Source organism: Perkinsus marinus (assembly GCF_000006405.1).
Source record: "Perkinsus marinus ATCC 50983 genomic scaffold scf_1104296927884, whole genome shotgun sequence".
NCBI classification, from domain to species: domain Eukaryota; phylum Perkinsozoa; order Perkinsida; family Perkinsidae; genus Perkinsus; species Perkinsus marinus.
This window is the reverse complement of record NW_003217015.1, coordinates 722,663-747,829: the sequence shown is the minus strand read 5'-3', so window position 1 is coordinate 747,829 and position 25,167 is coordinate 722,663. Positions and strand designations below refer to the sequence as shown.

At 50.1% G+C, this 25,167-nt stretch overlaps 10 protein-coding genes and 1 non-coding gene across 11 annotated transcripts in view; 6 read left to right on the top strand and 5 right to left on the bottom strand.

Moving 5' to 3' along the window:
- Nucleotides 1–1,349: 1,349 nt before the first annotated feature.
- Pmar_PMAR010264 (conserved hypothetical protein) lies at nucleotides 1,350–1,878 on the top strand (the record flags this gene model as incomplete). Its single annotated transcript, XM_002788676.1, has 3 exons — nucleotides 1,350–1,469; nucleotides 1,551–1,716; nucleotides 1,766–1,878. 3 exons carry the CDS (start codon nucleotides 1,350–1,352, stop codon nucleotides 1,876–1,878), a joined length of 399 nt encoding a protein of 132 aa, XP_002788722.1.
- A 543-nt stretch (nucleotides 1,879–2,421) lies between these two features.
- Nucleotides 2,422–2,952, top strand: Pmar_PMAR010263 (hypothetical protein; the record flags this gene model as incomplete). Its single annotated transcript, XM_002788675.1, has 1 exon — nucleotides 2,422–2,952. The coding sequence occupies one exon, from the start codon at nucleotides 2,422–2,424 to the stop codon at nucleotides 2,950–2,952; it is 531 nt and encodes a 176-aa protein (XP_002788721.1).
- A 65-nt stretch (nucleotides 2,953–3,017) lies between these two features.
- Pmar_PMAR010262 (hypothetical protein) lies at nucleotides 3,018–5,399 on the top strand (the record flags this gene model as incomplete). Its single annotated transcript, XM_002788674.1, has 1 exon — nucleotides 3,018–5,399. One exon carries the CDS (start codon nucleotides 3,018–3,020, stop codon nucleotides 5,397–5,399), a length of 2,382 nt encoding a protein of 793 aa, XP_002788720.1.
- An 814-nt stretch (nucleotides 5,400–6,213) lies between these two features.
- Nucleotides 6,214–7,144, bottom strand: Pmar_PMAR010261 (conserved hypothetical protein; the record flags this gene model as incomplete). The annotated part of the gene is made up of 5 exons (XM_002788673.1): nucleotides 6,214–6,373; nucleotides 6,417–6,550; nucleotides 6,600–6,864; nucleotides 6,911–6,990; nucleotides 7,045–7,144. Coding segments are annotated over 5 exons (739 nt in total), but the record flags the coding sequence as incomplete, so codon positions are not given.
- A 1,040-nt stretch (nucleotides 7,145–8,184) lies between these two features.
- Pmar_PMAR010260 (hypothetical protein) lies at nucleotides 8,185–8,367 on the bottom strand (the record flags this gene model as incomplete). The annotated part of the gene is made up of 1 exon (XM_002788672.1): nucleotides 8,185–8,367. A coding segment is annotated over one exon (183 nt), but the record flags the coding sequence as incomplete, so codon positions are not given.
- Nucleotides 8,368–11,360: 2,993 nt separating this feature from the next.
- Pmar_PMAR010259 lies at nucleotides 11,361–11,433 on the top strand. The gene has a single exon. It is a non-coding gene; the product is annotated as a tRNA-Met (tRNA).
- Nucleotides 11,434–12,724: 1,291 nt separating this feature from the next.
- On the bottom strand, nucleotides 12,725–14,053 carry Pmar_PMAR010258 (hypothetical protein; the record flags this gene model as incomplete). Its single annotated transcript, XM_002788671.1, has 7 exons — nucleotides 12,725–12,875; nucleotides 12,925–13,029; nucleotides 13,081–13,380; nucleotides 13,519–13,596; nucleotides 13,642–13,767; nucleotides 13,811–13,959; nucleotides 14,009–14,053. 7 exons carry the CDS (start codon nucleotides 14,051–14,053, stop codon nucleotides 12,725–12,727), a joined length of 954 nt encoding a protein of 317 aa, XP_002788717.1.
- A 288-nt stretch (nucleotides 14,054–14,341) lies between these two features.
- Pmar_PMAR010257 (hypothetical protein) lies at nucleotides 14,342–17,502 on the top strand. Its single transcript, XM_002788670.1, has 4 exons — nucleotides 14,342–14,489; nucleotides 14,540–14,624; nucleotides 14,671–15,083; nucleotides 15,136–17,502. Exons 1-4 carry the CDS (start codon nucleotides 14,361–14,363, stop codon nucleotides 17,290–17,292), a joined length of 2,784 nt encoding a protein of 927 aa, XP_002788716.1. The 5' UTR covers nucleotides 14,342–14,360; the 3' UTR covers nucleotides 17,293–17,502.
- Nucleotides 17,503–18,151: 649 nt separating this feature from the next.
- On the bottom strand, nucleotides 18,152–19,719 carry Pmar_PMAR010256 (farnesyl pyrophosphate synthetase, putative; the record flags this gene model as incomplete). The annotated part of the gene is made up of 11 exons (XM_002788669.1): nucleotides 18,152–18,219; nucleotides 18,266–18,325; nucleotides 18,372–18,450; nucleotides 18,496–18,576; nucleotides 18,626–18,743; nucleotides 18,796–18,911; nucleotides 18,957–19,083; nucleotides 19,137–19,271; nucleotides 19,317–19,396; nucleotides 19,424–19,522; nucleotides 19,585–19,719. 11 exons carry the CDS (start codon nucleotides 19,717–19,719, stop codon nucleotides 18,152–18,154), a joined length of 1,098 nt encoding a protein of 365 aa, XP_002788715.1.
- Nucleotides 19,720–19,779: 60 nt separating this feature from the next.
- Nucleotides 19,780–22,099, bottom strand: Pmar_PMAR010255 (Puff-specific protein Bx42, putative). Its single transcript, XM_002788668.1, has 13 exons — nucleotides 22,009–22,099; nucleotides 21,864–21,962; nucleotides 21,714–21,813; nucleotides 21,492–21,616; nucleotides 21,375–21,442; nucleotides 21,229–21,327; nucleotides 21,040–21,162; nucleotides 20,886–20,985; nucleotides 20,503–20,648; nucleotides 20,325–20,448; nucleotides 20,159–20,274; nucleotides 19,983–20,109; nucleotides 19,780–19,931 (listed from the first exon to the last, which is right to left on the bottom strand). Exons 1-13 carry the CDS (start codon nucleotides 22,073–22,075, stop codon nucleotides 19,888–19,890), a joined length of 1,338 nt encoding a protein of 445 aa, XP_002788714.1. The 5' UTR covers nucleotides 22,076–22,099; the 3' UTR covers nucleotides 19,780–19,887.
- A 616-nt stretch (nucleotides 22,100–22,715) lies between these two features.
- Nucleotides 22,716–25,167, top strand: part of Pmar_PMAR010254 (voltage-gated cation channel, putative) — a gene marked incomplete at both ends in the record, with an annotated part of 10,400 nt that continues 7,948 nt past the window's right edge. Inside the window, 6 exons of the mRNA XM_002788667.1 lie at nucleotides 22,716–22,924; nucleotides 23,413–23,494; nucleotides 23,537–23,788; nucleotides 24,247–24,371; nucleotides 24,672–24,797; nucleotides 25,033–25,141. Of these exons, the coding sequence (XP_002788713.1) occupies nucleotides 22,716–22,924; nucleotides 23,413–23,494; nucleotides 23,537–23,788; nucleotides 24,247–24,371; nucleotides 24,672–24,797; nucleotides 25,033–25,141 (903 nt within the window). The remainder of the gene's footprint in view (nucleotides 22,925–23,412; nucleotides 23,495–23,536; nucleotides 23,789–24,246; nucleotides 24,372–24,671; nucleotides 24,798–25,032; nucleotides 25,142–25,167) is intronic.

Sequence of the window (25,167 nt, the reverse complement as noted above, 5' to 3'; positions counted from 1 at the left end):
AACGACTGCACAACGCAATGGGGGAAATGGCGCTCGCCGCATTGAACTTTGTATAGGTGGCACCAGATTGGGTAGTTACGTACTTCGGGAAGCGCAACAAACTCGCGCTTCCGAGCATGAAGAATTTAATGTTGGTAGCAGATTATCGGATAAAAATCCATGAGGTTACAGATTGCACCTGTGTAGTGATTCTGATCCAACTACGATATGAAAAAAAATTTTTTTAGTAGTGCAGGGGCCCTCGTCTAGTCGTAGTAGTACTACGGTAGTACGTCACGCCGTGACGGTCACGGTGGTGTACAAGTTAAGCCAAGTCACTAGTGTATACCACTCAGGACTTGGCAGTGAATCATTCACAAAACACCAAATATACGACTAGTCGGGAGCGTCAGGGAGCTGTTTCACAGCAACAGGCTGTTGCCAACAGCTAACCCTGACAAACACCCCAACCACTGTACACTAATTGACGTTGGAGAAGGAGTTGAGGGTTGATTCCGATACAGACAGCAGAGATAATTCTACAAGGTCGTGTTGAACTTAAATTTATGCTTGTACATTTTTGGTAGTGTTTATCTTTCTGTGGCTTAGTACTTTGACTGTGCATTACTAGATTAATAATGTGCTACGGGTGATGCATTACATCGTTGATTGGCAGTATATGCCCGAGATGTAATTTTGCCTACAGTTGAATAAAGATGACTTCACTCTCTCTTGTCGTTATACTCTACATCTTTGTCTAACAGCATATGCTTCACATATGCCTTTTATCCCGAGTAAATTCATCTTACACTTCGTTGTGGTGATACACTACATCGTTAGTTGAAGGTTTGAAATTTGGAATTGGAATTCTCATTGACGCGAAGTCGAACTTCGAGTCTGCCTCGAATGTTTTATGGCGAATTTGGAAGCTCGAAGGCGATTATGTTATTTCCTTTCAAGCTTCGCACCTTGTTCTCCACGTGCTCCGCTAGAAATATACTCGAGACCGATAGCACGAAAGTACCGTGAGGGAAAGGTGAAAAGAACTTTGAGAAGAGGGTTAAGTAGTGCCTGAAATCATTGAGAAGGTAGCGGGTGCCGCCGTCGCATATGCTGATTGTAGGATTGATGCTCGCTTCTCTCTTCTGCTACCCATTCACAGACAAAATACATGGTAACTAATAAGATGTTTGAAAGACCTGCAGTTCACACGTAGTGAGTCGCCGCTGACACTGGAATAGCCCAATATATGATCCCATGGTGTTGAAGCGATGGTGCAACGGGAAGAGGCCGAGGAATGAATGATACGTTGTAGCTGGCAGTATGAAGTGTGACTGAGTGCAGATTAGCTGTATTTGATTTATCCCATAATGGCCAACAAAGGGTTCGTTCCCACATTTAAAGATCTCTATCATGCTGCTGATGGTGAACAGTCCAATTGGAAATACGGTATGTTCACTGATTGGTGCAAAGATCCATGGATGGCCTTGGTAAGCATTTGATTACCATTAGAGCTTCACATCTCCTTCATTCGACGCTGGCCTGTGCTATCCTGGTGCCCCCCCCTTCAGGGCTCCTTCTTCTGCATGCCGTGTGCTCGAGGGATGCTGAGTGAGAAGACTAGCACTGGTGACTTTCTTCCATCATGTCTCATGAACTGCTTCTGCCCCTGCTTCGCGGACTGCAGTCATAACATAGCGGCACGGCAGCAGGTGAGAGGGGAGCACGGTGTTGAAGGTAAGCTAGTCTCTCCGAATTCGAATGGTAGTTCAGGTTGTTGTGGTAGGTACAATATTGGAGGACTTCTGTCTCCTGTCTTGTCGGCCTTGTTCCGCAGCGCAGGAATTCAACCAACTCGGCGTTACGATGGATGATGTCGAGAAAGACGTGAGCCGTTAGCACTCATTAACAAGCCGATACGCTGTTTCACCAGGTACGCAGAGTGGTAGGTAACACGACAAGCAGTGGCAACCAACCCGAAACTACCACACACGACCAGGCATTCGGAGGAGGAGGAGGAGCTGCTCAGAGCTCGACTTCACCGCCCACCGCCGCAGCGCCTGCACAGAATACAATGAACGCAGCATAATGCTCACTCCTCTATTAGTGATTCGTGAAGTCGGTCCATGGTCGAGGACTGGTTTCTCCCTCAGTACCCTTTATGCAGTAGTTCATTCACTTCATTTCTCGCTTGTCGTTGCGGACTCCTATGATTACTAGTGTTGTGTTGTGATAGTTCTCGACCATCATCAAAGAATCTTCTGATAAGTTCGACCCAAGGCTCGAGTCTACCTGTGACTCCGGCAGGCACGTTATGATGCTTGCTTGAGAAAGTGGGGAAACTTCCTCAGTGGTCAAGCTGGAAACTCAGTTAATGAGGGCTCTCCAAGAGCTGAGTTTCCAGCTCTGCCAGTCTGATGTTCCTCTCAGCATTAATAGTCTATGCCTCCACCATTCCGCCCACAAGCCAGCAAGTCCTCATTCAAGCCTGCTCCCGCTCGTGGTGACCGGAAGGCGTTCCTCCGGCAGGATTTCCCTCGCCCGTTGTCAAGACGTGAGCAGGACTTCCTACACCGCGACATGGAGCGAGAGCTCATGAGGGCGCCACCACTACTCCCTACGGCCAAGGATATGAGTCTAGTCCAGTCGACTTCTACAGTGTTTATTCACCCCAAGCTCGACCTGTGTCTCGATCAAGCAGTGAAGAGTGCCGATGTTGACCTCGACCGAGCCGTTAAGAACGTCTTCGATGTAGTGGAGTCGTTACCATCTCGAGAGGGCCTCACGAGACCGGACCTCCGCATGCAAGCTCTAGTGAATCGTGTCGCCAATCGTATACAGTTGTCATCAGTCGATACGCTCTTCTATGCAGCCATGTTGGGCCTCAGTGTCGCGGCACGAACTGCGACAACATCTTCGAGGAGCTGCTATCGGTCAGTCGAGTACATGAGGTTTCACCGGCCAACCTCGTGAGGCTGTTCCGTGCAAGAGCTCTGGGAACCTGCCCAGGTGATCGCGAATGGCAGATCCTCGCGTCGATGGTCACCAGTAGTGTCCGACTAGAGGCTCTCGTCCCCCTGTTGGAGTTGCTCTCACTAGCTAAAGTAGAGGAGCCTACCTCCTGGGAGCTGGCCCTTGGGTCCTTATCGTGGCTTACCTTGTCCGTCCCGGAATTCCTCACTTGTCTTGGTGCCCTTAAAGCATGCCCCGATGTTGAGCTCGCTGCTAAACACTGTGCTAGGGCGGTCCATGCCCTCGAATCCGGCTTGGTCTACGAGCTGCTCTCGTTGGCTGATCGAGACACTCTCCTCTTCACACTGGCTATCCTCAAGCACCGATTCGAATCACACGTACTCTGCCCTCACCCATTACAAGTGGAGGTGGCAGACGGACCGGCTCGGCTGTTGGCTAGAAGGCTAGCGTCGGACATGAACCTCGATCAGGCAGCGTTCCCCCGAATGTGTCGGGTCTCGATGGCCCTTGTGCAGCTCGGGCGTCTGCCGGACTGGACTGTGAAAGCCATTGAGAGGCGCTTGGCCTCGCCGAGACTATTATTACTCCCTTCAGCCGGGGTCCAGGCGACGGATCTGCTCAGTCTACTGTGGGCTTTACATCGATGGCCCAACTCGTGGCGTCGAAGACCAGAATGGGGTGCTCCTGATGGGCTCGGTACACAGCTCCACATGGCTCTACGAGCCCACCTAACGTCTGGTACGATGACAGCTCGGATGCTGCTGACAGCCGTTGAATGTCTGGCACCAATTGCTACGAGGAAAACCAAACCAGTGCTCCTTGATGCAATGCGGGAGGCGGCGAGACTAGCGCTCGAGAACAGAGAAGCTCTCACGCTCAACGAGATCTGTATGGCTGCATCGACCTACACTGTGAGACTCCGGTTTTCTTCGATCGAACCTCAGACTACGGTGGCCTTCCTGCAGCTCCTCCACCAACGAGGACTGGACAGACTAACGACGCCCCAGTTGGCAGACCTATGTGAAGTTCATTCTCACTCCCGTATAGTGACAGGTCTTCCGGAGACTTTGGACGCTCTTACTGCGAGGCTTGCAAATACGGGCGGACTGATCGCGCCTTCGGTAGCTGCTAGAGTTCTGGTATCAGGAGCGATGATGCAAGCAGTGGCCCCAGAGGGCTTGATCCTTGCCCTGGCTAAGGCAGTGAATGCTGCCGAGAATTTGCATCCCCGAGTGGCAGCACGAAGCATCTGGGGTATCATCGCATGGCAGGCTGGACGGCATGAGGAGCCCGGGTTGACGGGTGAGTTGGAGAAGCTCGTCATGGCCGTGGCCAGCAGGGAGGCGATGGAGACTGTACTTGAGCACAGAGCTGTGTCTGGGATGCTGTGGCGGGCTCTGAGTGTCCCGCAAGCTGATGCAAGTATCAGGGGAGTTATGGAGGGGTACAAGGCCCATCTGTTGGCTTTAGACCAGCAAGACGACTACAATATGCTCCCATCTGGTCCTATCCCGGATCTTGATGGCCTCTTGGAGCAGGCTGGTCTCGGGCGGAGCGCTTCTCTCGTGGAAGACAAGGAAATTGGCAGGGATCCAAGCCTCGTGGCTGGCCCGGATGGAGCGGGGTCGATTGCGCCTTCCGATGAATTCAAACTGAACCTGGCCCTTGTTGAGCGACCGTCCGTGGGGACGGAGGAGATAGAGCAGCCTGTGGGCATCGATGATCAGAACGAACACCTCTCGGAAGCGAACTATGACATTCGTCAGATTTTGGGAGAGCACACATGGAGGCAGCTGGTCGTCGAGAGTGCTGAACGTGAGCGGCTGACTTCGGAGGCTGAGGGGAGCTCAGGAGTCGCTAATGGATCGGCACCCGAAGACGAAGATGAGGACCTCGACTCTCCTAAGGATGCGTCCTACCTAGCGGGGCTAAGAGCAGCTGCTCTGAAACGAACCCCTCGTACAACCTTCCCAAAATTACAAGGCTTGCTGGCTGACATCCTCAGTGCTCTAAATGTGTGTCACCGATTCCCTCGAGTGGGGATCGAGCTAGAACATGAGTTGCATAAGGACAGCGGAGGGTTTGAGTATTTGCCGAGACTCCATGAGCAATTCGACTTAGATTGGCTACATAGGGGTGCCAAAATTGGGATTATTGTCCTAGGCCCGAAGAGCTATGCACTCGACGATCAGCGGCATCTACTCTGCGACGCCAGAATGTCTAAAATGCAGTACGAGGCTTCAGGATTGGACGTGTTGATTGTGCACTCTGACCACTTGCATGCGGCACACGAGGCAGGGGAAGACGAATTGAAGAAGAGAGTTCGGCGTGCCAACCGCCTGCCCCCACTCGGCAACGATTGTGAGATGTTGAAAAGGTGCATCGATGTTGTCCTTGGTGTTGATGAAGGACGAGATGAGGTTTCAGTGTACTCGCATGAACTGTAGTTTCCGTATCTCACTCAGTGTTCGCATTGTATATATAGTGCGTCGAAATCGTGGGTTATGCGAACTACTCTGTTCCACTGAACACTGTGATACAGACGTTTTGGCGGTGTGGCGCTGAACGACACAATCGATGAGAACCTGGCCAAGCCCTAGGCTTCTATATGTGGGCTTATGAACGCAAGATGTAGTGTACGCGCAACAACGCGGGTCCATACAGCCTTGGTTACACTATATGCTGATTGCCTGTTCTACTGGGGATGAGCTAACCTTCTGCGCGGAGATTGGAGTCTGGACTTGAATGCTGCCGTATGTCACAACTTCTTGACCTCCGCTCTCTGGGGCGCCCATTGACCCATGTGCATCCTTCAGCTGATGCGACTCTAAGAGTCGCACTGCGGCTGATTCGAGATCACTCCGTGGCTTGAGAATGTCGGCAATATCATTTAGGAAATCCTCTTGCTGCATTATATCCTGAGATGAACGCGAGTATTACGGGTAAAGCGGTGTGAGATGCAGTTCTAGTGACGACTACAGCTATAGCTTACTTTAACCGGTGCACCTCCCCTTCGCGTTTCAATATCAGCGGATGCTATGGGGGCCCACAGTGGATCAACCTGTATTCGAGGTTTACACTAAAGTGGAACTGCACCCAATGGGGCTCACTGGGAATGCCGCCACAAAGACGCAAGCGAGGAATGCCATCTCCACACATGTGAGCGTCTCCTCGATTACCACCAATGAGTGCCGGACTTCAGAGAGCGACTGAATGAGTGGAGAAAATCGTCGACCTCGGACGTCATAGCTCGTGCCTCACTGAGCTGAGCCGAACGATCCCAACTTCTACAAGAGTCATCAAGACGACATTTTGCGCCCACGGGAAGAAGACAATGAACTTGATCAGCAAGAATTTAGGCAAGGGCCTGAACGGCTCGAGTAGCTCTCGAGTTGCACGGTAGAACATCGCCAGAGAGTAACTGAAATAGTGCCGACGATTCAGTGAGTGAGCAGATCTCTCACATAGCCAACGACACTGAGGTGTTCACGATCGCTGTTATAGTGAGGAAGGCCACTCTGCTCTCCAATGTGTCCTCAGTGTACACTCCAAAGGCGTGACAGAGTAACACTGCTACCGATGATAACGGTTTTAGTATCTGCATGAAGAACTCCATCTAACGCACGTGTTCAAGTACGTCAACTCACCACGAACTGAATGCAACCGGCTCGGAGTAGCCACAGGAGTCTCTCGTCAGTCGGAAGAGGCTTTGGTATGAACCACCGTATAGGCCACGGCCACTCCACACGATTACCGTGGTCGAAGTGCAGTAGCAGTCGACGTGAACCACCTATGAATGGGCCTCTAGAGTGCCGATCGGTATAATACTCACCCAAGTAGTTGACATTGAGGACCATGAACATGTACAGAGCATACGCTTCATATGCATCCCTCACCAGTGCGAGGGCATATCTGAGAAGTTCCCATAGCGAGCAAAGAGTTACTCTGAGGCCTCCACCTCTTGCTAGGATGCAGTACACTAGCCCAAGCACAAAGGCAGTAGATAGGGACCAAGAGTATAATCCGCGCTATGTAAACCTGATAATGATGGTGGCACCGATCATGGACAATGTGAAATCGTCAAGATCTCACCTGGTACTCTGGTGCTACCCATCTTCTTGCATGCTGGCATACATGTGATAGGGCCACCACCAAGCAAATAGCCGTGCTCAGAGAGGCCACCGTCACAGCACTTATTGTAGGCAAGTGCGAGAGTATCGATGCCGAATTCGAGTGGTGCATCTTCAGACTGTGTTGCCGCCCAGTGGGAGCATTCAGGAAGCAAAGGGGCCTCGATAGGACACGTGAATTGAATGCGTTGCTCACAGCCACAATAAGCTCTAACGGCAATAGGGTGAACGAAACAGCAATTTGATGCCGAGACCCTCGACAAGTAGTAAAGGAGCATCACACATCGCAATAGTGGGAGTCAGCGACTGCATCGTCGTAGTCGAGCTCAGCCATGAATCTCGAGAACTCCTCCTCTCCCAGTGCGGTTCGGAGTGCAGCACGTCGACGGGACTCGTTGGTAGCGGGCTGGAAGCTGTATTCATCATTTGGTACTACTCGCCGCGATCGGCGTGTGGCACTGAACTGAAATGGCTGAGGCACCGTCAGTGTTGGAAGCCACTCTGTGGGCTGCGACTGGGTCCGCATTGTTGATGCTTCTCGCTTCTGCCTATCTCTACTGCGGGCTCTGACGAGAATCATAAGCACAATGAGCAGCATCCCCTTACTCCACTGCCATCCGACGGTTCGCCATAAACCTGTCGTAGCCGCTGATGAGGATAGGCCCCGGTAGTATAGCAGAGCACGAGCTCATCGTTGAGGTGCCTGCGACCAGCAACAGTTCGGCAATGGTTATTTCTCGCGGGAGCCTGCCTGACTTTGCATGTTATCATTTCTCCGTATGCTGGGCTCCCCAGTATCGGCGGCTCTCCTCGGAGTAAAGGTGCACTCCTTCAGTTCATCCGATTCTTGTCTCCGTCGCAACTCCTCAATTCTATGCCTCCGTCGCTGCTGCTCTCTCGTGATATCACCTGCATCGAAAGAAACCACCCTATGTATTAACCCGCCTTCCACCCCCTACTCATGAGCCGAGATGGCTCGGCGAAGTTATAATGGCTCTTCACATGATCATATGAGCTGTTCTGATGCTCTCGAGCCTCCCCTGAAGGCTGTTGCTCCCTACGAACGGTGCACGCTTCAGAGGCACTATAGATAGAGGTTAACTGTTCTTTCTCTGTCTTCTCCCGTTCGTTCCTGATTCTGCTAGCATCTTCATATAGTCGCTCATGAATCTCTCTATCGTCCTCATTGCCCTTGATAGCGATCAGCTTACGCGACTTGGAGTTCAACTCCGGCCGGAATGTGCATTCAGGAGGACCTCTAGCCCGTAACCACTCTTGCCGTTTCCTGCAACAATGACCCCTCCGGCAGCGCTGCCTCGTCACCCAGTGCTGCTCACTGTCGTCTCCTAGCATCAGTGCACTCGATCCTGTGAGCCCGACTCCGTGGGGATTCACCTAACTAGGCCTAAAGCACCTCCCACACGACGGCGTGCTATGTACATGCCTGATGTTAGTGCTTCTGACACAGGATTGACCGACGGCTTGAACGTGCATTCAGCATCAAGCACTGCTCGCTCTCTCATCTCTGCCCGAGCCAGTCTAGCCTCAGCCGACTGTTCTAAGGAGTTCAACATCAGCCTCTTGTAAGATCCGCTCTGAGAGTCCCACCTTGACGCTCCATAAAGCGCCGAATTCTCCGGCTCCTCTCCCCATTCGTCAGTGGCACTGCATCGTCGGCCATCTCCAGCAGCTTGTCTTCCGAAGAAACCCCCTCATGTACACGTAGAAGCCTTTCTTCCACCGGCATGTTAGAGAGGGCATCTACAGTACCACCAGAGGTATTGCTAGCCGTAAGAGCTTACGCCTTAGGCGTATGTGTTTGAGACTTATGATAATCAAAGCGCCTATAGTTTTACACTGTAATTGTACTCTTGTAGTAACAGGTTACTCAATCAGGCGTGCGAAAGAAGACACCATAACTTCAAAGGCGTTGGGTTTACAAGTCTTTGTCTACCACACAAGCTGTCGTATCGCTATCGCGAGCCGACAACGCTCACCATGCACTCTTCTCCTCTCCAGTATCTTCAGACTCTGAGGATTGAGTTTAGGAGTGAAAGTAGTGTCCTTGCTGGCCTCAGCTTCTGCCTCTCTACGTCTCAGCTGCAGTCTATCGTGCCGTAACTGCTGCACTGCCCGATACCTGAAGTAATTTCAATGACTTTGAGTCTAACCAGTTCACTGAATCTCAATGGACTTGCCGAATTCACGTCAGTGAAGCCTTGAAAAGACGAATATTTGTGTTATGGGCATTTAAGTGCTTACCTTTGCTCCATCGGAGCTCTCTTTTCAAAATGAGGGTCGGTTCCCGAAGATCGCACTTCAGGCCTACTCGACCACCCTACCAGTGTAGATGCAGCAGTAGGGACTAACCTGAACGTGTATCCTTGGAGTTCCATGGACTTCTTCGTTTCTAGAGCCCTCTCTCTTTGGGCATCACGTCGTTGGGCCTCAGAGTGTAGCCGCTCAGCGAGTTGTCCCGCGGTCGCTGAGAAGTGCGGGAGTCAAGGATGGGCCGAGGTGGGAGCCTCCAACGTACTGGGCCTCTTGCCCTCGACTATCTTCCGGCTGCGCACACTTATCTTAGGCGTAAAACTGCATTTCTCTGCGGACCGTTCTCGCTCTTCCTTCTCAGCTCGACGACGCTGTTGCTCCTGATGAGCTCGCCGGGGTCAGGATACAAATAATGGGTACGACGAATAGTATGAATCCAGAATGGATTGCCGAGGGCCCTGCAGCGCCATGCATTCCCTCCCTACCCTTGCATAAGTTCGTAACCACAGGTCAACCTTCCCGTTGAACTCAGTGGCACCGATAGTCTTCTTTTGCCTATAGTAAACAGATGATGGAGTCCTACTACATCACCCAGCTGAGCCGAACACAATGCCAGACTCGTATGGCCGGACACAGTGCCATTCGCCTACTTATCTCTGGTCGATGAGCTTAGTCGTTGCCGCGGCGTTCGTTCAAGCATAGCCGGGCTTCGAACTACTGTTCGGCCTGGGTCGGGTTGAGGACACTCGTCATCCAGGCTCCTACTATTCATGCCCTGACCAGTCATGAACAGCTCCGCATGAGACCACAATAATGACCTCCGGGCTTGTCGCCGTTCGTCGATCCCTCTCGTCTATTAGTTGCTGCATAGCACTATTGTGGTCTTCATTTGCGCATCTTCTCTCGTTCGGAGGTCGCGAGGGCCATCTAGTATCGCGCTCGGCTAGAAGCTGTTGCAGGGCCTGAGCAGTGTCGCGGCTGACGTTTGCACGTACAGTCCAGCCCTGCGAGCCGGGTTCAGAACTATGTCTCCGGAAGACAGTGACTGGCGTTATTTCAACGACGTTGTGTAGGAGTCACCCACACTGCAGCCTGGCGAGATTCCCTCCTCTGTGATACTTCTCCACACAGGGGACACATCGAGACTGTCAAACCTTATCTGAGAATCGCCACCCAAACCGTCGTAATTAGTGAGATCATCGTGAGAATGAGGAATCGTTGTATCAACCATTGCTGTCCATAGCGTTACTAGCAAGCTTAAAATGGGGATAGTATTCATCCTCAGAATATGAAGCACGGGGAGTCAATTTTTCGATCGTCCGCTAGGTCAAATATCATAGTTTGGGTAGAGAGACACCATGGGCCTCACCGTGCCTTTAGAGGAAAGCCTCGACTCCCGCGTCTGCAGGAATCTCTCACTGTCTGCTATCGATGCCTCGATCTCATCGATTGTGGTACGCATATACAATGATCGACCACAAGCTAATGGAAGCTCGTTATCAAACATATTACTCCGGGGATATGGTCTGAATGCCAGAGTGCTCAGAGTTCCCTCATATTTTTATCTGCCAGACCAGTCCATTGCCGCCTCGAGAGCCACTGTACTGAGTAGATGAATTGACAACGCAGCGAGTAAATTGATGGAATCTCAGAAACGTCAACACCATGTTAAAGATACGACGAGGATCGTCAATCGTCTCTGAGAAGGAGGACGAGGCTTGCATCCCTATCAATCATGGCCGACGCATGAATGAGCTCACGGAGCGAGGAACGCCATATTTCAGGCTGTGGTGTGGAATCCATCTCGAACGCCCACCCAATGATAATCGAGAGGGCCGCCAACATCAACGACTGGGTGGTGATCAACCACGGGCTAGTCGGCTGCCAGCCGTGAGCAGCAGCGATTCAAAGGAGCAGCTGCTGATGACAATAACAGCATGGGATATTAGGAAGAGCGGAATAAGGCATTTCACTCGGGTGAAGAAGAGAACGTACTAAGATTTCTCAGCGGCTTTGGCGCAGTAGGTAGCGCGTAGGTCTCATAATCCTAAGGTCGCGAGTTCGATCCTCGCAGGCCGCACTTATCAATCGCAGGAAAACTTATTATTTTAGCAAGCCTCTCAACTCTAGCATCCATTCATCCATGGCTCCCGCTCCCAGATGCAAACCGAGTGGCTTGAAGCCAACCGCCTTCTCTCTTTCATGAACCTTCCGCTCGAAAGTCTCAACTGGAAGTAGTAGGAGACCTGATGTAACTGACTTTCGGTGCCAGTGAGATTCCCACTGTGGGAGAAACCCAAAGTGTCGTAAGTCTATAGTGCACGTTAGCTGATGAGAAAAATCCACAACACCTCCCCTTCGCGGCGTTTGGGTGGCAGAGCTAAATTCCGCGAGACCAGAATGAAGAGCTACGACCACCAGGGGGACTTCGCTGCTATGGCTCTACCTCAGCGACCAGATTAGGCTTCCGATCGGTAAAGTCACCGAGGCCAGTTAATAAGCACTCTGCCAGAAATCGCACTTCACGTATAGCAACTTCCACCTCAAGTGGTAAACGAATCACCCAATCATAAGGTACACCTAGCTACGCTTCCAACAAGCCTCTTCTCGTGACTCTTTTGTCTCGCATGCCATGTTCTATGCAAATGCCAATTCCAGTCCTGAGCTTCCACTGATTTCAAATACTGCCCTCCACCAGAAGCAACCAGGAAGTTGACCCAAGAGCTCATCGTTCCTCTCCAGAGTGGCCATATCCGGCAGTATCAATCTGTCGAGATCTACATATTGATCGCTGGAACACTGATCAATAAGCCGGGCACTCGGACCCAGATTGACAACACGAAGCTAACGATGTATAAGGGGAACAACATTGGCATGGTCCATGCTAATCTGTATCAAGTTGACGCAAAAGCGTCTCGAAGGTACTAAGTCCCTCATCGTAGACCCAAAGTGGCGATCCATACCCGATACTCTGAGGAGCCGAGCAGGTTAGATAGATGATTCACGAGCCTGCTACCTCGGAATCCGTAGTGGTCCCGCCGCTGGCATGTGAGGAGGCGTATCGAAGGCCGGCAGCCGCGAGGCTCGAATACCTCGAAACATTGAACCTCGGAGCAGCCCACCAACGACCAAACTTACACTCGTCCTGGCCTAGCCGTCTGCTGGAGAATACTGTGCCCGTCCCCACTGAGCTGCTTTGGTCGCCGAGTCGGTCGCCGCTTGGTGGTAGCCTGTCGAGTTGCCTCTTCCTGCAACTCACGAACCTTCTGCTCTTCTTCTAGACGGCGCTGCTCCTGCCGTTTCGCTCGAGCGGCCGAGTCCGAGTAACTATTGGATACAATGAGCGGAGATCTGTGTCGTCAAAGTCTATACTACAGCCTATCAAAAGTCTCCTTGAGAGCGTCCGGAGTAAGCTGCCGCGATGCATGAACTGAGCATGTCTTCGTATTGAATTTCTCCCAGCACTCATCCTTGGCTAAGACTCTAGAGACTCGGCATGGCGGAGCGAAGCGAGACCGATGCCTAACATTCAAGTTATAAACGATGAACACCCTCATCTCCAAACTCCTACAGTCTATCGTGGACAGCATCGCCCTCCTGTGTGGAAGACAAGGCCTTGGCGTTCATACCGCCACAAGCAGCTCCTATATCCGCTGCCAAGTCCAACAGCTGTTTCCTGATATCATTCTCTATGTACCTCCCCATCTAACCTCGATCATACTGCTACCTCTCCTCCCTATCTCTCTGCCGCTCCCTCCGATCTATAGCATCCTTATATAGGCTATCCACCCTTGCTTGGACCTCTGCATCTCGTATAGGATCCAGCCCTCGAGGCTTCTCCTCACGGTTGGGATCGATAGGAATATTGAAGCCATGACAGTTGAGCATCTTCGCACACCGTGGTGTCGGCAACCGACCACCCCTGGGGAGCTTCACAATAGTCTTATACTTCTTGCGCCGTTCCTTCTCTTCTGCTGCCTCTACCAGTAGCCTACGGCGTTCTGAGAGTTCCTCCCGCTCCCGGTACCTGACCCTCCATATGCACTACCAAGTGGTCCTTACCGCCCCGTACAGTTTTTCCCATATGCTGCTAGTGGACGACTTAGGCCTACTGCAGTTCCTACAGCAGATCACCTGACTGACATGAGCTGATCAAAGCACTCACCCTCGAGCCATCTCGTCAATCTCTTTCTGCCGAGCTATGAACGCCTCCCGCCTTGCCAGCCGCCGCCCTTTATAGTCCCTACAACAGCACAGATGCACCGACCAGGTCGACGAGACCCCATACTCATAGAGGCTGTTGATACGATCTATATCAGGCCTTCGTCCAAGGCCGCCAGGTTGGGCCATTTCGATAAACTCCTTCGCTTGCGCTTCCCGCTGCTCATCAACAAATCTTCGCCGTGCGGCGTATCTTTGGACAATACGATGTCCCCAAGTGGACATAAAGATACTACCCGTTATACAGTCGCTCGAATAAGTCATCACTTTGTTTCCTCTCCATCTTGCCAGCCTTCCTATTCAGAGGGAGCATAGTCTCTTCCTCGTCCCTGGCTTGCTCTGCTAGTCGCTTCTCACGCTCAACCCTCCGTCGCTCCCGTTGCTCCTGAATAACCGTCCATCATACAGGAGCTTCGCTACGCCGAGCTACTCACAGCTGCCTGATCGTAGAGGCGATCGAAGACCTTCCTGATTGTCATGGATTATCGACTCTCATCACACTCTGCGCGCTCCTAGGCGTGCGAGATTTAGTTTCGACTTGTCAGTAATTATACAAATTATGGCGACAGAAAGTTTGTAATCATGAATCGCTTCGCTCCGCCATGCCAAACGGTATAACTCAAGACCATCTCGCAGTCCACCTTATGACCTGCTATCACTGATAATTACCTCGTCTAGCCCGTCCCTCTCAAAAGCCGATACCACACCATCGAAGATTTTCCCGTTTCTTCGCTTCCCCGCACTGTGGGCAAACAGACATCGCCAGTAGTTGTCAGCTGTACAATAATGTCTTCGTCTAACTCCCCTGCACCACCTATCCCAAAGCCCGACGTTGAGGACAGCCGGCCCGCCCTTGTGGTTCCTAAGGTCAAACTTCCACCGATACTACCCATTTTCGAGCGATGGACGGTCCTGGTAAGCTAGCAGTGTCAGTGTCGAGCCCCATCATTTTCCTCATTGTACAGGTCTTCTCACTCGCCCTATGCATCTTCACAGCGTGCTCTTTGTTCACATTGAACCTATCCTGGGCTTATCAACCTAACCAGACTGGTATTGTCGTTTACCTCTGACGTCCCTAAGTGTTGTTGTGGTGCAGGTTACGAGGTTCCTCTAGCCAACTGTCCAGCCTTCTCGGAGTCTTTCTCGATCACTCACGAGACTGCACCCTCGGGTCCTACGTGTAAATTGGAGATCGTTCGGAACGGTTGGAACGACATGGTTATGTACAACTCCAGTATCGATCCTCTTCCTAGCAACACCCCTATTGACCAGTCGCTCAACAACTGTCGCTTGCCTCGAAACGGTGAAGAGGACTACCAGTGCTTTCCCCAGTACGAATGTCATGAGGCATGTCGCCGAGTTGACGACACCGGGACGTATTACCTTGGAGAGTGCCCTGATCCGGCTAACTTACCAGAGATCGGCAACGACGTGATGAAACCTGGTATTCCAAAATGTCAGGTTAAGTTATCGCCGAACTCTCCTTGGGAGACCCTCTTCTGCAAAGAGGTATTGGGAGTGCATGCTGCTGAGTCATTGTGCTACGCCCTTCACTGTGTAGGTCCTAACGTTATCCTACTGCTCAAGCAAGTACGATGTAACGCCTTCAAACATCCTTGGTATGCGAGGTATCATTTTGGCTGGTATGCTCATAGCTGTCATATGGTTCTTCGCTGAGTGGGTGCTATGGTATGTAGATCTCAACTTGCGCAAGGAGAAAGCAGAGGGCATGGCAAGGATGGCCAGAGAGCTCCCTCAGAAAAGAATGTATTTGCGGCAGCAGGTGGAGGCCCATTGGGAGGACGATTTCAACGCTGCTACTGTCGGTCTGGATGTTTCTAGTGATGGTTCGGTATGCGTGGTGCCTCCAGCGATGGACGAGGAGGAGCTTAGGGGCATGTCCGAGGGCGATATGGAATGCTACATGTCGAGGGATCCTGCGATGAGGTTCCAGTCTGGAACATGGAAGAGGCGGATCAGCCAGTGGAAGGCCTGCAAGGCTGCAGCAAAGCGGAGACATTGGATTCGCCAGCTCTTCTACGTGGCCGCTCTCAACATCTTCTTCCTACTTCTACTCGTCGCTACCCTGTATATCGTACTCTACTATTCCCCCCAGAATATCCTCGCTAACAACAGGTCGGTTGGTGATGATCTCTATGGGGAAGTCTCAATTTGGAATGCGCATTCGTGGTTGGATATCCTCATCTTTGTCGATGTCCTCCTCGACACCTTCCTCTTCCTCGTCGCTTGCGTCTTTGTCAAGTGGCCACGCGCTCCCGTCTATACTCGTCATGTTCAAGATGTGGTGGCTAAGAAGCAGCAACATGTGAGCCTCGCGGGTGGTTCAGATCGTTCTCTGAACACCGATGCGAATCCCCAATTCGATCATGCGGGCATCGCATCTCCACTCAGTGATGATTTCCTGTCTGATGAGAGCTCGGACAGCACTGATTCTGCCTGTGAGGAAGTAGTCATGAAGCAAACGTTGGCGTATGACTGCTGTTTGATGATCGCATGTCATCTCTCTGCTATGACAGAGGAACGTTATGAAACCTTCACAAGTACTCTACGTGCTGCTCTAATGGTCTTTCCTCCTAGTCACATCTTCGTCTGTGATAATGGTGGTACATTACATCCTGAAGATGAGACTGAGTGGGCAACTCAACAAGTTCATCCTGATATCAATTATGTTTATATTCCAGAAGGCAACAAGACGTTCGCTTTCTACTGGGTTAATAAATACTGGATACCGTACCTAGCCCAAAACGGTCGAGTTCCCGACTTCAAGTATTCCGTTATGATCGACGATGATGTGCCGCTTCCGGCGGATCTGTATATTCCACATGAACAACTTCGTGCAAATCCGAACATCAAAGCTGTTCACTTCCCCATCACAGCAACTACTCCTGATGGGAAACCTGATATGCTTGTGAAGATGCAGGATGTTGAGTACAAGATGGCTGCAGTGCATAAGCTATTCCAGTCGAAGATGGCTCGGTCGCTATCATGCCATGGTGCTGTGTCACTGTGGGATCGCGAGGCGCTCGATGAGGTCCTTTTTGAGCATGATACTGTGTTCAACGGTGAGGATATGTACATGGGTTTGACTCTCTTGAGGAAGCGTGACGAGTCTACGATCATTTCTTGTGCACAAACGATCGTCCCCACGTATGCTCCTGATACCTGGCCAGTGCTCTTCCGTCAGAGGGTCAAGTCGTGGGATCTAACATCGCACAAGAAGACGTTCACGTATCTCTGGGAGGTCATCAATCCCCGATCGTTCTGCCATGGGGCATCTCTGGTTCTGAAGCCGTACTTCCTTCAGGAGCTTCTCTGTATTCTATTGGATTGGTTGCGCGCTTTCTTGCTCTGTGGTTTACTTTTCCGTGACTGGCTCGGCCTCATTCTAATGACTCTTGTTTTTACTGCACTCCTCTACGTTCAAGTGCTCATCTTCGAGGTTTTCGTTCTCCGTGATCGACATGACCTCAGATCCGGCGTTATTGATTTCATTGTGTTCCCCTGGTACCGTCTCCAGTCGCTATTATTCAGAATATGCGCTTTGTGCCAGAATCTATTGGTTTACAGCCACCAAAGGAAGAATGTTAAAATCGGTGTTCGCGAGCAGAAGATCCATGATATTCCACCGACCCCACCACATCCTGATGTCGATTGGTTCACCGTGTGGGAAAACGACGAGCAGGATTCTCGTACGTAACGATAGAATTAATGAACATTTCGTTCATTACGAAGTACCATCGGCGCTGTGTCAGTAGCCAGTTGTTGCCCCCAGGATGTTCTTTATACAATAGTTCCTTGTCAGTAGTTTTCGCACTTTATCCGGTGACAGAGAAGCAACATTGTGCTTCAGCTGTTGAGGTGGTTACAGTTCCTTATGCTTTGTATGAGTTTGCCGTTTCTACTCGTGATGAAACACCAATCTCAGTGGACACCACGTGTTGTGTTATGCTAGTCGAAGAAAATTGTTAAGAGTATATTCGCTTGTTAGAATGATGTAGGCCCCGTTCGTGGGTTAGTGCCTCGCAATCCAAGTTCAATATTGAAGTCTTGCACTTTTCAAGTCATCTTCATTCTCCTGGAGAGTAACAGAAGCAGTCGCTCAGACCTGAGTAGCTGAACGGGAAGGAATTGTTGGTCGTAGACGCCCTTCATACTCCCCTCTGCCAGGCCGACACACTTCTCCTCCTTATCTTTCTGCCACAGTCGGGCCGCAATGGTTCTGGCTTCGTCAGCATTCATGCATGAGGGCTGACATGCAAATGCACGCCCCCTCCACTACCACTGTGACACACAACCCAAGACGATTCTCAAGGGTAACTGCTGCGATAAACGACAGTAAACGATGGTAGTAGTACCGAGTGTACGAAAACAGGTCGGCACTGAACACGTATCAAGCCACTATTTTCCACGACGGTAAATCGTAGATGTTAATCCTTGTATAATTTCCCGCAATCCGGCATTTTTAATGGCCCTTGACAAAACTTCGACCTTTGTTTTCTCTTCCTCCTCGAACCTGATTCCTCCAGGCTTTTATGCTAATTCACTGAGCATTGATATCACCTTCGGAAAGCCTGCTCAACGCCGGACTTAGCGAGAATACACTTTATCTCGTCCACCTCGGCACCTGTCAAGCTCAGTATAAGGCGTTATTGCCGTAACCGTCAACTCACCTGTCTTGTCTTTTTTGCTGTATAATTTATTTAATCGTTCGAGCGATGCTTTACTCTCGCCTGAACAAGACACGATGCTTCCGATTTCCAGCAGTGTCGGTCCCACAGGAGTCGCTCGTCTCCAGCAGCTCCCTTGCCTTGAGGAAAACATATGAGCACTTGCTTTCCTTGATATCAGTCCCAACCTAAGCACATGCCATGATATCAACTGCCAACGATCTCCAACTTACCTTGCCGATGACCTCAGGGTCGCCGAAAACGTCCAGAAAGTCATCTTGGGCTTGGAAAAAATTTCCCAGTAAAATGCAAGCCTAAACATAACACAAAATCCACCTTGAGAAAAACCCACAGAAGACGTACATCCTTAGTCCCTTTGTAGTCCGGGTCGTCTAGAGGGAAGCGAGCCATAGCCATGCCTAATGCGACCGGAAGCCAGAAGGAGTAGTAGGCTGTCTTATATGCTGTTGTGGCCCAGTACCTGACAAGACTAACTTCCCAAAGGCCTATCCTTGCTACCATTATCATCATACCTCTCCATAGTGTACCGCGACAAATCAACAGTATAATCGTCGGGGCGAACGGAGTTGAGGTCCAGATGCTGCCCTATAATCGTTCGTAACGTAATATCATGGCAAAGCCGGATTATCTAAGTAATACCATCTCGCCACCACTTCGTCGTTGCAAGACCTACCGCCAACTTGATATCGGCATCGAAACCTGTAGACTCAATAAGAAGAGTGTATACAGCATTCTCTATAAAAACAACATCATTGAGCGAGTTGGGCATCGATATCTCCGGCAATCTGTACCAACACGTACTGAGAGGAAATACCTGGGCTATGGAAGGCTCCTCTACTATATGTAGTTCTACCTCCCACGACGAGTCTCTGACTGATCCATGACGTCATCGAACATGAGAAAACTGGCTTGCAAGAATTCAGCACTCCAACCAATGGCAGCGGCGTCCTTAACATGCTCACAAGAATCCCCACATAGGGCGACGTACCTATCACGTCGTAAGAGACCAACACCAGATTATCAGCGAGCTCACGTTGCAACCGTGGTCAAACCCCGAGTCATCTTCCCTCCTAAACAGTTGTAGTTCATACACCTCTCGAAGTAGTTACAGACCTGTCACCAAATCAACAACTCAGTCACCATTCCATCGTGACTCACGCCAATATGCACATCGTTATCAGGACCCAGACCGCCCTCATCCAGATAAGCCCCGATGCCCTGTATCACTGTCTCGCGAGCCTTACAACAACAACAACAAGCCAATGAGCAGCAGCAGCAGCCCAGTCGAGGTTGGATACTACTCTAGGGTAAGCGTCGAGGAACATCTGCCGTATGCTGTCATCTTGAATGTCGCCACGCCCTGCATGACCACTACTAGAGTTCATGACGACCTTTTCCGCATGTGCTGCAGAAAGTGTAAGAGTGTTATGCGGCATACAAACACCTGTTACGACTTCCCTCACCAGTACTCCATACAAACCCAACACTGTAGTGAGGCGGTGATCGTAACTCCAATACGAACGTTGTTGTAATAGTAGTGTTACATATTATGATAGCAATAAGAAGAATAAGAACAAGTAGCGACAACATTTGCTGACCACTTCTTAAGAGCGTCGACGGGACTTTCTCTCATCTCCTCGATTATCATCTAACCAACAACAATCCTCCATCACCTCCTCCTCCTCCTCCTTTTCCCTACCTCCCCGAGATCTCTTGCTGGCCTGCTTCTGCTGAGGCTCATCGTCGTCGTCCAACAAGCCCGACAACCCGAACTGATCCTGATCTCCAGCAGTCTCGAACTGTACCGGAGCTTGCCGTTGATAGACCTAACAACAACCACTAATACTACTACTTCCATCACCCCAGCCTCCCTACTGCTGCAGCACTATTGCTTTCCCCTCCAGCCTTCTCCTCAGCTCTGTCATACTCCTCACGAGCCTGCTCCAGCCGCTTAGCGTCGTACTGGTAGATCTTATTGGCCGAGGAACGATCTAATTCCACATCCTTAAAAATCCTATCACCACCGCAACAAAGTCCCTACCAGCAAACAGCCTTTTGTCATATACGTTATTCGCGCCATCATCATAAAAGCCAGAGTCCAGGCCGCCGCTCTGGTTGAACAGTCGAGCATCGTATTGACCCTCACCCTTGGAGCTGGGCTGGACCTGCCAAACACAGCAGAATAACCATCCTAACAGCAGCAAGTGAGGGGATACTACTTGTTTGCCCAGGGCGATGAGCTCGGAAATATCTCTTTCCTCGTCCCTGTCTCGGCCCTGCTTGTTCCTTCCTGCCTTCTCCATACGATGCTCACGAAGAGTCTCCCGCATGACCTCAGCTCGTGCTTCATCTTGTCTACGATAATCTGCCATAACAGGCTTTCCACAAACAGCAATGAAGTATATGTTCGCTTTCCTCAGCTGAGCTTGAAATTTTTTTCACGTACTAGAGAAGTTTACATGAGAATAGGGGTAGAACTATACAGAAACCAATAAGAACTTCCCAAATTTTCCTCAGAATTTGCATATTGTCACCAACGCATGTAGTTGACCATGTGCATATTTTCCTCTCACACTAATGACAGTAGTCAGCACCACATTACCCTCAGCTTCCTCCCTGTCTCCTCTACCACCAGCAAAGGCATTCGTACGAGACCTGCGAGCTTTAGCCGCCAAATCACGCAGTTTCTGTTCTTCGCTCTCCTAAAGGAATCCAAGGTTCCAACCATGTAAGATACAAAGCAGGTCCAAACGTGCCTGTTCACGCGTAGCCTTCTGCTTGGCGAGCTCATTCCGAATTCTAATTTCCTGCCTGGCCTTCGTTTCTGCTATATACAGATCCTCCGCGAACTGAGCATGCCTTTCAGATACCGTAACGTCCTAACACAAACACACTCATAAAGAAGTAAACTCTACCTCGGCCAACTCTATAGTAAAGTCTACTACCTGTAAGCCTCTGCCATCAGCGGCAATACGTTTGTCCAAAGGAATGACGTAACCCTTAGCATTTTTCCAGTTGCTCACACATGGCGGAATCTTCCACATCTGTGCAAGGCGAATTTGAATAGCATCAACACAGCACGAGCGCGTACAGCTTGATCCTCCTTGGTGAGCTTCTTGGGAGGGGATCTCAGCACTGGCGGCGGAGGTTCGCTTGGGGCTGAGAATTGTATTAGCGACTTGAACGATTTTAGATTTGAGGCTATTACGAGCTGGGACTTTATGATGACGGAATTTTGGCGGTTCCATAGGGTCCTTCTGGACCTCAACCACCTTGATAACTCTCTGTTTGATGTTGGGGTTACGGCCAGGAGCATCCTTACTAGGAGTGTACCTGACAAAACCACCAACACAACCCATCTAAGTACCCGGCACATTTTCTAACGACCACAGCAAGCTTATACTGGGCTCTGCCTCCCCCTTGTTACTACCGTAGATACTGTGCGTTGGCGAGCTTCCTCTGAGCATCGTTAGCCCCCGACAGATGCTCTCTGGTGGTATCCGCCTGCCCTATACGTTGGGCCAGAACAGCTGATAAGTAACCATACATCGACAACGCCCCATAGCCTTCCCCTTATCACCTTCAAGAGCACTACGAGTCTCATCAGTGTTCTTCCTCAACTCCAGGGCATCGGGTCTGTCCAGACTGGCCTCGGGAGTCCATCGCTCCTTGAGATCCCCTAAAAGGAAGACACCCTATTACCAGTAGGGATCGTGAATGCTCACCAGGTTTGTGTTGGTGTCGAGCCAAAGCTTGCTTGATAGAACTGTCGGACGCTCTTACTATAGACATAGTGGAACCAACAGCGTCAACGCTAAGTAGTACAATGCCCTCTACTAGAGGAATGCTCAAGATCGTACGTAGAGGAGACCGGGATGCGATTGTCGCTCGCCCAGCAACAGCAATGGACGGAAAGTTGGTCGATTAGAAGGGCGAGCGCGGTTGATCAGCGCAGTTTGTCTGTGTGGCTCTTTCAACTTGCAACTTCTGGGCGGGTGACTGCATTGTTATGCTTCTATGTGATTTGTCCACTACCCCATCGAGAGCACCATAGAAAATGGTGTTGGTAGGGGGGGGTTCTTACATACCACACTTCTGTTAGAAAGGATTCACATCCCATACTTGACCGTAAGGCTACCAAGAGTATATACAGTCTATTGCACCGTCTGAAGCCGTGTTGTCAATGAAAGCTCATCCGTGTTATCAGCATTGGACTTTACACTCTCTCACACACACTGACATTTCGATATTCCGTAGTAATGTTGTTCTTATCAGGATTCTTGCATAGTGTTGTCCTGGAGCCGTGAAGAGCCGGCTATTTATGAGTGTCGTCCCAGGCGGCAAACATGAGGAGGGGAAGCTCTCAGTACCAGTACCACGTCGAGTTTCCCTCGTGGAATCGTTGACGAGCTCAAGAAGGGGGTCTTACGCCATGCCTAAGGAGTACTTCAGTTTTCAACTGCTCGGCCAGAAGGTGTCTTGTGAGAAGACACTGGACCCCTTTGGGATCTACCATCAAGTATTGGTGGACGCTGGTGGAAAGCAAAAACGACTATGCGAGAATAGTTGCTTCATATTCCCGATACGCAGCAAGTTCAGACTCTTTACGATATGGATGGTGGAATGGAAATGGTTCCAGAGGTAGTACTCATGGGGGAGGGTACACAGGGTATGTCGTAGTAGTGGTGGTAGTAGTAGTAGTAGTAGTAGTAGTAGTAGTAGTAGTAGTAGTAGTAGTAGTAGTAGTAGTAGTAGTAGTAGTAGTAGTAGTAGTAGTAGTGGTAGTAGTAGTAGTAGTAGTAGTAGTAGTAGTAGTAGATAGTAGTAGTAGTAGTAGTAGTAGATAGTAGTAGTAGTAGTAGATAGTAGGTCGCTGATGACCCCTTTTATACCCTTTTCCGCCGAGCAAGGCGATGTTATACCCAGTCATGCCACATCGTATCACCTTTACGCATCCCAACGCCTCCTACTACGTTACGAGGTCACTACGCGTCTCCTCCATATCACGACGCGAGCACCACATCGTGCATGAGACTGTACAACTCGGCTTACACACGCACTGACTCTCCTGTTAACCCTTTCGATGAGATAGGGAGCGAGCGCGATTACACCGTAGCGGTGGTCCTCAGGTTCATCCTGTCGCTCATCGTGTTGAACTCAATCTTGATCGCTATTGAGGATAAGAGGGATCCTGATAACCGTCGCAATGAGGTCGAAGTTGGGCCCACCTTGTTGTCGTCATTTCCTCCTCAGATTGGCGCGTTTGCCGATTCGTTATTATTGGCATTCTTCACGATAGAGTGTCTGCTGAAGATAGTCGCTTGGGGGCTTATACGAGAGAAGTCGACTTATCTGACTGATGGCTGGAATTGGTTGGACTTCATCGTGGTGGTGACGGGTCTCCTCTCCGTCGTGAACTTGGGTGGTGACACTGACCTTAGCGTCCTGAGGGTCTTCAGGGTACTCAGACCTCTACGCAGCTTAACAGTATTGAAAGAAATGAAGGTAATATCAATAGTATTGTTCCGCTCATCGTGAGTGATGAAGCTATGGAAAAGGTGGTGGTAGCGTGACGATGATACTAGAATTCATCTGCTCGTGCATAGCTTGAATCGGTGGTATGCATTTGAGGAGTGTATTAGATCGATTGGAGTGGTAGTAAATAGTCTTTTTTTCTCATGGTGAGTGACCGGCTTATGAGAATGCTGATGATAGTGACATGCTGTGTAGCATTAGAAATCAATGGCTCGTGCATAGTTTGAATAGGTGGTATATATTTGAAAGAGTGAATTAGATCGATTGGAGTGGTAGTAAATAAAAAGTCTTTTCTTACTCATGATAACTGACGGGTCTATGAGAAAATAAAGGTGGTGACACGATGATGGTGACATGCGTACTGTATAGTGTACTAGATTGGTTGTAGGGGTAGTGGTAATAGATTTATAGGGTGAGTTGTTTGTCAGTTACTGGTGAATACAGTACTTCTTTCTATACCACGTCTAGCCAACGTAGCCGGCACTGCTGTGTTTATCCTGCTAGTATTCGGGATATTGGGTACCAACTTTTGGGGAGGAGTACTTGAACGAAGGTAGTATTATGCAGTTAGTACTCGAGTGAAATAACAGCAAAGTGCGACCACCTGTTCTATTATAACGAGCGTGAAATTCGAATTTCTCGTGAGTGTCGGCGGCAAGGCTTTCAACATTTCTGACACCATCTGAAAGCCCTCTACAAGAGCTTCCGAATGGTATGGGATTTTCTGAATATTCAACTAAGCACATTTTCCTTGGGACACCCTGTAGTATAGTATTACTATTATTAGTAGCATTATTAGTATTATCACTGTCTGAGTTGGTCAGTAATAGTAGTGGTATTGGTACTTCCTCAGGTGTCGTCTAACGCCTTATCCCATCCTCATTGAAGCAGCTACAGGAGCAGTGCAGCATGCCTTGCCGGTCTTGAACGGTTCTCAGGAGTACTGTTGGGAATGGGAAGTGGATACAGCCCAGAGCAGGTATGGTTTATAAAAGACGTATTTTTTATTGGAAAAATTCGAAAAAATTGAAGTTTTTCGATGAGTATTTGGGTTTTTTGGGCCGAAAAGTTTATTCTTTTGGGATTTTCTTAGGGAAAAAATAGGCCCGGCCCCTCCCTATGAGAGTTTTTGCGATATGTGATTCACGAGTTCAGGTTGTGTGGCGGACGGTATTCGTGCTTACCTGAAACCTATTGTGGATCCAATTATGTAGAGGACCAAACGGAGTCTCTCCGTCCAGTGTTCATGATAAATGGTACAGTGCTAGCAGCATGAGGAGGAGGAGACAGGATGGGATTTCCCTGGTGAGCAACGCCTTCAAGGTGCTACTAGGTCGTACTGGTGTGTA

Bases quoted from the DNA above. Each gene is read 5' to 3' on its own strand.
- Pmar_PMAR010257 (XM_002788670.1), top strand. From the start codon at position 14,361: ATGTCTTCGTCTAACTCCCCTGCACCACCTATCCCAAAGCCCGACGTT. The intron at 14,490-14,539 runs GTAAGCTAGCAG...CTCATTGTACAG, and splicing joins TCGAGCGATGGACGGTCCTG to GTCTTCTCACTCGCCCTATG. The intron at 15,084-15,135 runs GTATTGGGAGTG...TTCACTGTGTAG, and splicing joins AGACCCTCTTCTGCAAAGAG to GTCCTAACGTTATCCTACTG.
- Pmar_PMAR010255 (XM_002788668.1), bottom strand. From the start codon at position 22,075: ATGTCTATAGTAAGAGCGTCCGACAGTTCTATCAAGCAAGCTTTGGCT. The intron at 21,814-21,863 runs GTGATAAGGGGA...GTTACTTATCAG, and splicing joins GACTCGTAGTGCTCTTGAAG to CTGTTCTGGCCCAACGTATA. The intron at 19,932-19,982 runs GTAGGGAAAAGG...GTTGTTGGTTAG, and splicing joins CAGCAAGAGATCTCGGGGAG to ATGATAATCGAGGAGATGAG.